Source organism: Oryzias melastigma, linkage group LG22 (genome assembly GCF_002922805.2).
Source record: "Oryzias melastigma strain HK-1 linkage group LG22, ASM292280v2, whole genome shotgun sequence".
Classification (NCBI taxonomy): Eukaryota; Metazoa; Chordata; class Actinopteri; order Beloniformes; family Adrianichthyidae; genus Oryzias; species Oryzias melastigma.
In genome coordinates this window covers 1,086,793-1,100,376 of record NC_050533.1, presented here as the reverse complement: position 1 = coordinate 1,100,376, position 13,584 = coordinate 1,086,793, and the positions used below count along the sequence as shown (strand labels likewise).

The window sequence follows — 13,584 nt, the reverse complement described above, 5'->3', positions numbered from 1 at the left end:
CTGTATCGTAGCAAGTCGCGTCGGCCCGAAGCCACAACACGTTGCCTTTCAAAACAGAGCTGACCTCTGACCCGGGGGGCGCTCTTTTGCACTTCAGGTTCAGGCCAAGCCGCGGGTTCGAGTCCGGACGTTGGAGTGCGGACGCTGCGGCCGGATCCTGACCCGTTCAGTGGACACTGTGCTCTTCACCCCCCACCCCTATGCTCTTCTGCGTTTGTATTCAAACTTTGCACTGGAAGTTGGCGTCGTCCCACCAAAGCTGGTCCCCCCACAGAGACACCGGCTTGTCCTGAGCGCGCTCAGATGTGCCTTCTCATTTCTGAAGTCTCAAACAGAAAGTTGCCTCTGAAGTTTAGAACAAAGCTCCGCCCCCTGACCTTTGACCTGTACATGTGTGTGGATACCGTGTGTATAGATAACATGTATACACTAATGGAATCTTTGTATAAAGTGACCCCCCCCCCTCGTTCGGTCAGATATTTCCTGATGATCCGATGCTGCTACGGTCGGAGGAATCGAACCGTCGCCCTGAACTCACAGACAATCTGAGACGCTGAGGAAAGCCATGTTCCCCGCCGCTCCCGGACTGTTCTGCAGCAGCGGAGAACCCGCTTGGTTCCACCAAAAACCTTCAGACCGGCGCCTTTGCCTTTCACGGACTCGCAGGAACGGAACCGCCGGCCGTTCTGGAGCAAAGTGAAGAATTTGGACTTTTTTTTCTTTGTTTTTTTGGCAGAAACACTTTGTGCACTTTAGGCTGTACTGTTGAAAGCGGCGGTTGCCACAGCAACCGCTGAACTCGCTCTAACACGCATCAGGGCAGACAAACTCCTCCCCCACACACGCCTCCTCCCCCAGCTCTGGATACGCAGCGGCGTCCTCCTGCTTTGGAGGCGGCGACAAACAAACGTTTGGGTGGAACCGGACGTCCCGTGTCGGTGCTGGGGGGGGTTCTCCTGCAGCGGCCCGGTCCAGCGGCCGCCCGGTTCCGTGGTTTGTGGCCTTTTAACTGCTTTGTATTAACGGTCTTGATGAGATTAATAAATCACCCAGTCTTATTCTGAACCTGATCTTTGGTTTTTACTGGAAAACTGTCAGAAATTCAGTTCAAATCCTCAAACTTTCATGTTCTGCGTTTGATCAACCAAACTTCTGTCCTTCAGGATGATGTTGTTGAGGGTTCAAGTTCAGGATGAACTCAGCTGCTTTTAAAGCAGCTTTTCTGTTGGTTTCATCTCCATAGCAACCATGTTATGCCATCACTGCGAGCATTCAGGTGATGCTCTACCTGCCACTTACACCTGCACTCTTTACACCTCAACAATCTACACTCCAACACTCGCTCATGATACATCAGGAGGGCGGGGCCTCTCATCATCTGTCCCCTACCCTGTCCCTGGTGGGGGAACCAGGCTGGTAGTAACGGCAGTCATGTCCTTGGGGGGCCGGTTTCCCAGGCTGGGCGTCTCTCTTGCTCCACGCAGGGAGAGGGATCCCAGAGTTCTCTGGGGAGACCATGACCCAGGACCACATCAGATCTGAGCCTGGGGGTGTCCCTGTCCCTGTGGTTCGGGTTCTGGTCCTTGTCCTTGAGCGCTGGGCCCCCCCTGATATTACAGCAATGGGTGAGCCTGGTTGGCAATGTTTATGAAGCTCTTCAGGGACCCCGCCCTCTCCTGGGCGGAGCCTGTCTTACTCCATCCTAGACCTCTATCATTACATGAAGATTTAGGAGTCAACAGGTATATTTGTTACATTTGAGTGTGTGTTTGGACAAGCCCCGCCCCTTTAGAGTAACATTTACCATTGCTAAATAATTCTAACCCCCCCCCCAAACATCCCCTTTTTCTTCTTTCCATCTGGTCCAACAAAAAAGGAATACAAACACAATACAAAGTTTAGCTGAAAGTACTGAAGAGGTTTATACAAATATACCCCCCATGTGTCAGAAGACCCATAACTCCATGTTGTGACCGTAAAGAGGGCTTCAGCTCTGATCTGTTTTCAGCTTTTCAACAGGACAAGTTAAAAGAAAAAGAATTGGGCTTAAGTCATTTTTGGATCTCCTTGGCGTTGACCACGCCCACATTCCAATTATAGTCTTACTGTTTCACTCAGGTCAGTCACGAGTCCATTTTTTACAATATTCTAGTGACAGAATGAACTGAATAAGAGAATTCAAAAGAAATCAATCGAGCCTTTTGTCCTCTAAGGGCTTCCGTTGGAAGATTTCATTTTGAAATCCCCAATAATATCAATAAATAAAAGTATTTTTTTCATTCAAAATTCACTTTATTGGAATGATTTAACTTCTTAAATAAAAAGGAAATTTTCCAACAAACGGAGAATTAAAGTTTTATGAAAGACATTAAGAAATCTGTGCACAAAGTTGAGTAAAAACAGATGTTTGTTATTTAATTTCAGTTTTTTAACTCTGAAGAACCCAGTCTGGCAGCTGTTTTAAATTTCTTTGTTTTATATGTTTTTTTTTTGTCTGCTGCCACCAGAAATGAACAACAAAAACAGCAAATTAAATTTAAAAGCCCAGAATAAATCGTTATTGGACTCTTTGGGACTAAAGTACGTATTTTTCCATAAAGGGATTAAATGGAAATGATGTTTGAGGAATCAAACCTGTGACTGTAGGTCAGAGAACGAGTTCATCTGCACCTGAATTTACACCTTTTGTGTCCTAGAAGTCGCTTTGGGCTCTGACGGCTCCCCCTACTGGCTGTTTGCTGTATAACATGCAGATCCATCCGTTCAAAGGTCCAGGTCAAATTTCCCATCATGCCTCTGAGGGGAGAACAGTTCAAACGGTGCTGCAGGGATCCTCGCTGTCCTCGCTGTCCCACAGGCCGCCGCCGCCTCGCTGGTGGGCCAGAACCGGCCTGCAGAGCAGCAGGTAAACGGGTCACCTCATGGGAAAGCTCCTCCTGTCGACCCGACAGGTGAAACTCACCTCAGGTCGTCCCTGCTGGAACCGAAACCGTAGAAGTTCTGTCTGCCCAGAGTTTGGACCGGAACAAAGCCCGGCCGGCTGTCCTTCTCCGGAGCAGAGTCCGTCTGCGGGAGCAAACGAGAATTTTAGGAAAACTGACTCCAACAAGATGGAACTCCCAGAACCAAATGGAGTTCTGCTGGATCCGGGCTTCAAACGACGTTTATGGAAGTTACTTAACTAAACGCTCCTCTGAAACATGAAAACAAAAACTCATGAAAGTAAAAAAGTATATATATATATATATATGTGTATATAATGAACAACATAGTCATTCTTAAAGAAACTACAAACTGGAAAGGGGGAGGGGCCTCAATTATTTACCCCACCCCCATTCAGTGACGGTGTTCTTCAGGGCTCCATATTTTGTCCAAAACTTTTTACTGTTGACAAAAAAAACTTGATCAAATTTGGATTTTCTTCTCCAAACTTCGGCTCAAACGTCCTTTTGGACCCGATCTCCTCAGAACCTGAAGATCCTGCAGGATCTCCACCTGTTGTGGATTCAACTGTACCTGTCAATCAAATGGCCACGCCCCGCTTAAATTTAGTTTTAAAAGTCACATGATGTTCATAGTATCTTAAATCTAGATGGAGACCAACTGGTGGCTGTTTGGTGAACTGCAGCTGGCTCCGCCTACATTTACTTTGAAGGAAGGTGTAAACAGGAAGTGATGTTCTTTGGTGGTTTTCAGGCGCTCTCGGTGCAGCTCATTGTTAAATATTGCAATCGTTTGAAGACGAACCGCAGAACCACAAACCTGTACGGGCTTGGACCAGAACCGGATCATACCTGCTTGGTCGGGTCGTCCCAGATGGGCCTGAAGGCACTTTTCGGGTGCAGAGGCGGCGACCCTTTCCGGACGCTGACCAACCTCTTCCCAAAGGAGCTGAGGAGGCACGGTGCCGGCCCGTCCAGAGGCGGCCCGGTGGGGTTCCTGAGGGGGGGGTGGGGGGTCTGTCGGGGGATCTGCCATCTCAGGCAGACCGTCTTCTCTCTCGGCGCCTCCTTGGCCTGCGGCTGGCAGCCGGAGGGCTTCAGCAGCACCGGCACCTGGCTGTCCTCCTCCTCGTACTCCCCGCTGATGCTCTCCTCCACCTCCCTGCGGAGGGTGCCGTCGGGGCTGCAGGAGGTGACGGAGGAGTAGTCGAAGGCGGAGGTGTCCTCGGGGTCGGTCTCTCCGTCCTCCAGGCTGGGGTTTGTCCGGGATGCCTCCAGCTCTGTGGTGCATCTGGTGGTGCGCTGGCTGAAGGTGCCCTGACCTGAGTCGCTGTTCTCCCCCCAGCCTGCGGGGTCAGGAGTGAGCTGAGCGCCGCAAGCATAAGCGCAGCATGCATGAGCGCAGCGGCGAGGCGCCAGGCCCGGCGCCGCCTCCTCCTCCCTCCTGCAGCCTTTCCTGCGCACCGGGCTGCAGGACCAGCACTCCAGACGCATGGAGAGGCAGCCGTCGCCGGTGATGGACTTACCGTCTCTGGAGAACAGACCACACGACCGTTGATGGAACCTATAGCTGGATGTCTTACCTGCCTGAGGCGTCGCCGTGGCAACACTCACCTGTGAGCGTTCGGCTCGTCTCTGGTCACCTGAGCTCTGAGACAACAGTTTGCATTGGATGCAGCTGCAGCATCGCAGTAGCTGCAGAAGACAAACGTCCATCAGTCACAGCAGAACTTCTCCAGAAGAAGAAGAGTTTCAAGAAAGTATCGGAAAAAAGGTCTCCGTGTTTCCTCGCCTCTGTCCCGCCTCCTCTTCCTCCTCCCACCGAACCTCTTCCTCCAGGATCACATGACAGCGGGACAAAGTGCTCCTGAGCGCACGCTCCGAGCCCAGCAGGAGGCTGCAGTCCGGATGCTCTTTGCCGGTCCACTGCAGCAGGTTCTGCAGCAGAAGGTCCAAACAAAGACCACGCCCTCTGTCACATGACAGCCTGAGGAGCTGAAGGTCACAGCAGCAGAATCTTCTCCCTGAAAACCTCAGGTCCTCGTTTGAACTCATAGAACCTGATCTTCAAGATCTGATCTGACCTTCAAGAAGAATAACTTCACAGAAACAACTTCACAATGTTCTGTTAGAAAACAAAACCCATGGAATTTGGACGATTTAATCCTCTGACGTAAATGAATTTGTTTCTGTTCTTCTGAGATGAAGAATCGCTGGAGTGAACGAGCGCACAGAAGATGCCGACTCACCTGGATGTGACTCAGGTAACTGTGTATTCGAGTGACCGGCGCCAGCAGCAGCGACAGCAGCTTTAGCTCCTCCTCCTCCGTCTGAAGGACAGAATTCTCCGTCTGTACGTCTCCAAGCATCTTCTCTGCATGGATGGATGGAGGAGGTACCTGCACTGTCGGACGTTTCTCCACGTGGTTCAGTCTGCTGAACTCCAGGGACAGGAAGGAGGCCAGAGTGGAGGTGTAGCCCAGGTAGGTGTCTGAAAACGCTGTCTGGACACCAGAAAGAACCGTTCTGAGCGTCGTTGGAGACATCAGCCCTGATGCTGCGAGGAAACCTCATCTTACATCGTTCTGACCGATGAGCTGCACCAGGATGTCTCCAACCAGAGACTTCCAGTGTTGGGTGGAGAGGCGCTCCTGCAGGGTGTTCCTGAAGAGGAGGTGTCGCTGCAGAAGCTGCTCCACGAACTTCACGTACGTCTGACTGGAGCACAGAGAGAAAGCTTTGAGGAGATCCAGGAAGGAACAAATACCACCTCCGAACACCAGGTGGCAGCAAAGCTTTTCCAATGAAGATTAAAAAGGTGTGAAGGTGAAAGCATAATAATAATAAAACAAGAAAACAATACATGTTTCAAAGGAGTATGTAAAGAAAAAAAACAAAAGTATTTGAAAAATGATTTGAAAAGAATCAGTTTTTTAATATTTTTTTTTCTTGTTTGCATTATAAAAGGGAGGGAAAAAAGTTAAAGTAAAATTCAAGAAAAAGTTCTCAAATGGTGAGAAAATGTAGAGAGAAAACAAGTGAAAAAAATATAATAATGAGGTGAAATCAGTTTCTTAATGTTTTTAGATTAAAAATAGTTTCAATTATTTCATTATATTTCAGATGAGAAATACTGAAAAATGAGAAAAATTTGCCCCATCTCCACAAACAACCAAACAAAGACACAAACATGCAAACACGCACACAAAGACGCACGATAAAAGCACCTAAACACACATGTGCATACAGAGACACACACATGTGCATAAAGACACACACATGTGCATGCAGAGACACCAACACACATTCACATGTTGCTCTCTGACTCACTTTGGCTCCACCAATCACAAACTTCCTGGTCTTAGCCAGTTAGAAATAAGCTCTGTCTCGCCTGCACAACCTCCGTGTGTCCACTAGTGGGAGCTGAAGAGCACGAGCTCACAGATGTACTTTTCTGGCATTTCCATCTCTATAAGGTCACGCTTTGAACCTTTGAGAGGAGTTTCGGGATAACTAATGGGCTCATCCGAGGAGTTTCCTCATGAGGACATGGCAACATTTCCTCACAAACACAAATGTCCTTAAAAGAAAGGTTGTTCTTCAAGAATGCATCCTCACAAGGATAGAGAAACAAGAGCACACACACACACACACACAAGCACGTTGCCCTCTGACTCACTTTGGCTCCACCATCAGCTGATGGGCCGGGGGGGTCCGGTACCGGTCGTACAGCTGGTTCAGAGTCGACACATACTCCCACTCCGAGTGCAGCAGCTGCATTGCCACCTGGTGGCGCGCGTCTGCAAGAACAGCTGATTTTATTAAACCCAAACATGTTTCTTTCCTTCAGTCTGGGGGGGTCCGACCTGTGCCCTCGCTCAGCCCGGCTTTCAGGCCCTGCAGGAAACAGTGGAGGAGCAGCTTCCCTCTGGAGGGGCGGGCCACACCTGAACGCGGTTCACCTGCCGGTTCTGCCGGGTCACAGCTGGACATCAGAGGGAGACGGTCAAACATCAGCCGCTGGTTCTAAACTCAACTCCCCACGTTTGGATGAAACGTTTTCATGTCCATCAAAGCAGAAGTTTGACGTTAGAAGATCCTCGAGCGGTCGAGTTTTACCTCTGTGTTTGTTTGCTCTCTCCGTCCTGCTGAGCTTTGGTGTCGTGCAGCTGCAGCACCTGCCTCCTCATCGTCTCCAGCTCCTCCTGGAAGGTTCACACACCTGTCTGTACCTGACCGGCCTCACGACACACCTGGAGCCGTCGGGCGGAGACTCACCCTCAGCGACTCCACCAGCGTCTCCAGCCGCAGAGCTTTCTTCCGGCAGCTCCTGCGGTTCTCCTCCAGCTCCTCCTTCAGGTACAGGTCTCCGTGCTGGATGTGACCCAGCTCCAGCAGGGCGCCGCTGAAGCCCACCCTCAGCTCGGCAACCATGCTCTGCAGCTGGAAGAGGCGGGATCACAATCTGACATCTTCTTGATCTGTTTTGCTCCGTCTCTTTACCTTGGAGATTTCCTGGACGAGTTGGACCTCCTGAGGCTTCATGATCTGCAGAGACACAAACCGACCAGCTCCACCGTCCTGGTCCGGATCTGAGGCGGTTTTCCTGTCTGTGAGCCGTACCTGCTCAGGTGACGCTCCTGCCAGCAGCTCTGCTGAGGAAGTAACGCAGCAGCCAAAGGAAGAGAGGAACCTGCAGGGAAACGCCCGCCGGCGCCAAGACTCCTCCTTATTAGTCATCCACCAGAAGGACGGGCAGCAGGACCNNNCCCCCACGCAGGGTTCATGTTTACTGCTTTGATTTACGTTTGTTATGGAAAACATGCATCACAAAAGGTTTAAATTTGGTTTTCAGCGCCTCTTCAACATGATTTAGCTGTTATTTGATGACTTTATGGTCGATCATAAAGAAGATTTTAAACCTCAAAGATGTTTTACCAAATAAAAGTGTAAATCAGGCTCTCCCTCCCTGATAAAATGTCCTTATTTTTAAAGGGTTTTCTCTCAAACTGCTCAGGTAATCCACAAAGGTTTGTTCGGTCCTGGGGGGCTCCTTTCCCGCCCTGAGGACAGCCGGTTCCTGCAGGACGTTCAGCTGAGCTGCTGAGGATTCGTGACGGACCGTCACGGGACAGACCCATAGACTGTAAAAATATTATTTCATTATTTATATTATTTTATATACAGTCTATGGACAGACCCAGTAAAACCTGGAGAAGAACTTCGTTCTGATCCACATTTAATAAAGACAATAATGATGCTAAAGCGTTCTGCATGTTTTATTTCTGTTTTTACTGATGTTTGAAGATGAAAAACCTTTATTGGCTCAGTTACATCAGTGAAAACAGGAAATGTTTTCATGTTGTTTGTTCACTTTCTAAGATCCAGAATAAAAACGGTTCATTAATAATTAATTCTGGATGAAAACTCATATTTATATTATGTTTTTGACCAAAAATAAATAACATGAAAAGTCATAATTGTTCTCTGTTCTTCATGAATAATTGCATCAATAATAAATAACTTTTGTATTAATCTGATGAATCAAATGAAAGTATTTTTATTATAACAACAGTTGTGATTAGTACTATTACCACTACTATTACTACTACTCTTAATACTACCACGACAATTTTACATTACTAATACTAGTAATACTATTACTACTCCTACTTCTACTATTACTAATACTATTGTCAGTACTACGACTGCTATTACTATAACTACTGTTACTACTCTTACTAATATTACTACTATTACATTTCCTACCACTACAACTAGTACAATTACTACCATTACTATTACTACTGTTACTATTACTATCACTATTACTACTAAGATTGCTTTTACCATTACTATTGCTATTAATAATACGACTATTGCATTACACCTATTACTACTATTTAAAATACACCTAATACTATTACTACTATTTATACTACTGTTACTACTAATACTAAAACTTGTATCTACTACTATTACTTAAAATACTATTACCATTAGTACTACTTCAATCCCTATTACATTTCCTACTATTAGTACTACTACTATTTATACTACTATTATTATGACTATTTATACTACTACTACTACAATACTACTATTACTACCAAAACAGTGACTTCTATCAACTACTACTATTACTACTACAACAACTGCTGGTACTACTACGACTGCCACTATTACTACTATTAATTATTCTACTACCATTACTATTACAACTAATACCACGACTATTAATATTACACCTACTACTACTGCTATTTATATTATTATTACTATTAATTACTACTACTACAACTAAAAATTATATGAATAATGATCATCATAAAAATCAGAATAATGAACAAAGACGCTGTGGAAAAACCCTGTTGTGTTGGAATGGTGACGTCATCACTCCGTTTTAATTACAGTTTTTGTGCTTTTAAAGTTCAGTGATCGTTCTAAAGATACTTCACGTTTATTTTTCAAAATGTTTCAATTTATTTCTCTTTTTTACTTTTGTTCAAACCTAAAGCTCACCTCTACATGTATTAGACTCTCATGATAGAAAACACGGATTACTTCTTTTACTGCATCGAACAAAACGTTCATTTTACTAACACCGCCCGTCTCGATGATTCCGGAAAATGCATCGAGCGCACCTCCCATCAGTTTGTTTAGAGAGTAGGCGGAGTTTATAAAATCCACTAATCCTATTGGACGAGACCGTTTTTAAACTATCGCTGTCAAAATAGACGGAGGAGGAAAACAGGTGAGGAGAAACGAGCGATTTCTGCTTCTTTTTGAAACCAAATGTAACTTTAGTTTCATTTTATTGACTGTTTGGTTAAATACATATATATTTTATTCAGATAACCTTTAATGAAAGTACAAGTTAATAGTATTATTTAGTGATCTGTCCTCACGTGGGCCTAAAGATTTTTTACACGTTTTTTTAAAGGTCATCAGGTTGAAGTTTTTACCAAACATTTGTAATTTTGTTTATCAGAAATGGATCTTTATTGATTAAGGACATTCTGATCGATTTTTCTGTCTTCTGGTGCGTTCAGTGTCTCTTCAGGAAATGAGAACTCACGAGTTTGACTCTTCCTCTGAGGATGAGGATGTGGGAGAGGTGGATCTGACTCCGCTGCACATTTCATGGTATGAAGATTCTTATCATAAAATCCTCCATCAGTGTCGTCCGTTCACGGCTCTGTGGTGCTTTAAGGTTACCTCTGTCCGTGGTCGAGTCCTCGCAGTTCCTGGGAATCTCTGGACTTCCAGGTAAACCGGATTAAACCGGATTTACTGTTGTTTTATAGTTTAATTTTTAAATATGAATCATTTCAGTTTCTTCTTTGATTCCAGGCTGCAAATACAAAAACATCCGCAGAGATTTGCAGAAAGATGTTGGTGAGTCTCTTTAGTTTACGTCTTATCAGTCGTGTTATTTAACATTTCGATGATCAAGTTTAGAAAATGTAACTCTGATTAATCTGCAGCTTTGATTCTGTCCATTAAAATAAATGTTTTCGCCTGAACTGTAAACCTGTTTGGGACAAATCCGGTTTCATTTCTCATCTTTATTTAACCTTTAAAGTTCTTCACGTCTGGATCTTTTTTATCTCCTTTCAAATGTTTCCCAAACCGCAGAATTGTGACTTTGTTCTAGAAATCAACCTGAGGTTTGATCCTTCGGGGAGGCGGCTTCCTTCAGGTGTGAAAGCTCACCTGAGCTCAGGTGTAGATTGAACCAGCAGATCCTGAAGGAACTAAAGGAGGAAATGATGAACAAAACACTGAAGAAAAAGACTCAAAAAGATGAGATGTTTAAAGTGGTGAACTGACGATCTGCAGGCAGGTATCATCACCTGAGCAGACACTTCCTAGAACTTCAGGACTGATGATGTTCAGACGTTTCTGTAGATCATTTGTAGCAGAAAACAAAGTTATATTAACGTTGAACGAATCAAAACGTCTGAGGTCTTGAATATGATCCCTGAGGAACGCCTCTGATAAACCAAACATGCAGAGAACTTAAATCCGACTTTCTAGACTTCAACAGCTTCTACTGAATCTGAGATGATTCAGTTTTGATCAATTCTTCATCTGATTCTTATTTTTCAACCGTTTCTCTTTAACCTTTTTTGTAAACCACGAGAATTCTTGTAGAAATCTCTGGTTATTTTTGCAGTTTTTTTACTAAAAGTTTGTAGATTTTTGGTTCATCTTCTCTGCTGGAGACACTTCCACTCTTCTTCTTCTCCTCAGAGGAGCTTCACCACCAGGGGGTGCAGGATGTGTTTGTGTTCTGCACCAGAGGGGAGCTCAGCAGGTACCGAGTCCCCACCCTGCTGGAGGCCTACAAGCAGCGCGGCCTCGCCGTGCAGCACTGGCCCTTCCCCGACGGCGAGGCGCCGGAGCTGGAGCAGTGCTGCCGGATCCTGGAGGAGCTGCAGCGCCGCCTGCAGGACGGCAGGAAGACGCTGATCCAGTGAGGCTCCGTCTGAGACGTCTTTGTTTCAGCAAACTTCAACTCAAACATGTTTTCATGCACATTTTTCAGATATTTGTGTCTTTTATATATTCAATCTTTCTAACTTCTTTGACCTTTAGCTGCTTTTTCAAACCTGTTTTTTATTTCTCTGTTCTATGTTTATTATTTTAAAAGAACATTTTTTATTTGTATCTGAAGTTGTCTGAACTGAAAATAGGTGAAAAAGCAGAAAAATAGTTTGAAAAAGTCTGGAAAAAAAAAGTTTTAGGGCAAAATGTACAAATGATGAGAGAATTCAGACTTTTTCTGTTTTGCTCATTAACTTTGCTTAAATGAAGTTTTATTTTGAAGCTTGAATGTGTTAAATCTGCGATAACGTCAGCCGTTCTTCTCTTCCAGCTGCTATGGAGGTCTGGGACGATCCGCTCTGAGTGAGAACCCAAACCTTGTTCTGAAGTGAGTCCGGACGCACCGTCCCGCCGCCTTCATGCTCTTGTCTTTCCTCAGTCGCCGCCTGTTTGCTGCTTCGGCTCTCCGTTACCATGACGGCGGGCAAAGCCATGGAGCTCCTCAGGGAGCTGCGAGGAAGAGGAGCCATACAGACGGTGAAGGTGAGGAAGCTGCTTCTGTCTGCAGGAAACGAAGAATCTGGGGATTTTTTTAAAGCTGTTGAGTTCTAAAAATGACGTAAATTTATGTAAAATTAATCAAAAATGTATATTTTCTGTTCAGGTTTTTACAAAAAACAGATGAAGGAGTTTAACCAAAAGAAATATGAAGAAAACACAAATAAAAAAGAACATATTTTATTTTTCCACTTAAAGCAATTTGTATTTTTTTAATTTAAAGTTTAGAAACATAAAAAGTATGAAATAAAATAAAACGCGGCTCATTTCAGATCCAAAAACAATCTCAGGTTTAGAAACAAGTCTGACTTCAGTTAAACCTGAAAGTCTTGAAGTTAACTAAAAATCAAAGTATCTTTGAGTATAAGTGTCAGTATAAATACTACAGATCATCCATATGTAGTGTAGGAAGTATACTGACTGAATACTTTTTAAGTTTACAGTATATTGACTGTATATAAAAAGTAAACAGCAAGTATACTGCCTCACTTTTAATACAGACTGAGTATAGTTTACTTGAATAAACTACTTTTGTATTCAGGATAATGTAGAGCTGGATATCATCAGCATAGAAGAGTGTTGGGACATGTTACGCCCCCCCCCCTGCCAGAATGTGTTTGCCCGCTCTCTGACATCATTGATGTTTCGTAACGCTAATTTAATTTATGTTAAACTCAATTTATTGTGGGATGGAAGCCAGGGGCGGACTTACCATCAGGCAAAGGAGGGCGGTCGCCTATGTCCCCCAGCACTCTGGGGGCCCTGAGAATAACACTTAGTTTACCCCATTATTATTTAATGGTGGATCTAAAAAAATACCCCAAAACTGATCATGAGAGTTTCATCCTCCTGAGGGAGGAACAGATTTACACCTTTAATACATTTAATGTTTTTCCAAGTAAAAATAATGTCTATAAAACATTTAATTGAAGTTTAGTTTATAAATGCTTATCAAAACATTTCGATTACTGGCATCAATGCTGTCTAAAAAAGAACCAGTGATGAAATTATTTACTGTTTCACAGTAAAAATAAGGATTTCAATAATAATAATATTAATGCTACAGATTAAAGGATGTAACAGACATTCAATTATTTGTTGGAACTTTGTGACTTTTTCAGCTGATTTCCAGTCTTTGATTCTCTGAATTTGTTCCAGTTTTTATTTATTTTTTGTTTTTTCGTCCCGCTGCAGCAGTACAACTTCCTTCACGAGTTTCGAGAGAAGGTGGCGGCGCGCGGGGAGCATGGCGAAGCGTCCAGAGAGCGCTCGGTGTCCCGCTGATCCAGGACGTCACCTGCAGATCACCTGTGATTCCTTTACAAGCCCTTCCCTCCCAGATGCACTTTATATCAAATTCTTTAATATATTTTCCTTCTAAATCCAGAAGATCCAACCTGAATCAAATCTGAGACAAAATTAAAGGTTTGAACTGAAACATTTGATAAATTGATGAAATATTTGTTTTCTGACGGATGTGTGAGCAGAAACTGGAAACTTCTGTCCAAATCGAACCGTTTATTCTCCTAGTTTG

At 44.4% G+C, this 13,584-nt stretch overlaps 2 protein-coding genes across 3 annotated transcripts; one reads left to right on the top strand and one right to left on the bottom strand.

Annotated features, from left to right (window-relative positions):
* Positions 1–1,897: 1,897 nt before the first annotated feature.
* Positions 1,898–7,614, bottom strand: LOC112143218. The gene is made up of 13 exons (XM_024267035.2): positions 7,446–7,614; positions 7,221–7,385; positions 7,062–7,147; positions 6,809–6,927; positions 6,622–6,742; positions 5,522–5,660; positions 5,342–5,446; positions 5,192–5,272; positions 4,735–4,880; positions 4,557–4,637; positions 3,795–4,473; positions 2,963–3,066; positions 1,898–2,891 (listed from the first exon to the last, which is right to left on the bottom strand). Exons 1-13 carry the CDS (start codon positions 7,485–7,487, stop codon positions 2,813–2,815), a joined length of 1,947 nt encoding a protein of 648 aa, XP_024122803.2. The 5' UTR covers positions 7,488–7,614; the 3' UTR covers positions 1,898–2,812.
* A 1,788-nt stretch (positions 7,615–9,402) lies between these two features.
* On the top strand, positions 9,403–13,494 carry cdkn3 (cyclin-dependent kinase inhibitor 3). Of its 2 annotated transcripts, XM_024275831.2 has the most exons (9): positions 9,403–9,696; positions 9,995–10,088; positions 10,156–10,211; positions 10,296–10,340; positions 10,600–10,644; positions 11,199–11,421; positions 11,824–11,855; positions 11,932–12,035; positions 13,245–13,494. In XM_024275831.2, exons 2-9 carry the CDS (start codon positions 10,009–10,011, stop codon positions 13,332–13,334), a joined length of 675 nt encoding a protein of 224 aa, XP_024131599.1. In that variant the 5' UTR covers positions 9,403–9,696; positions 9,995–10,008; the 3' UTR covers positions 13,335–13,494. The 2 variants fall into 2 exon arrangements, with proteins under 2 accessions (XP_024131599.1, XP_024131608.1); XM_024275840.2 differs by lacking the exon at positions 10,600–10,644 and having other exon boundaries at positions 9,444–9,696.
* The last annotated feature ends 90 nt before the right edge of the window (positions 13,495–13,584 follow it).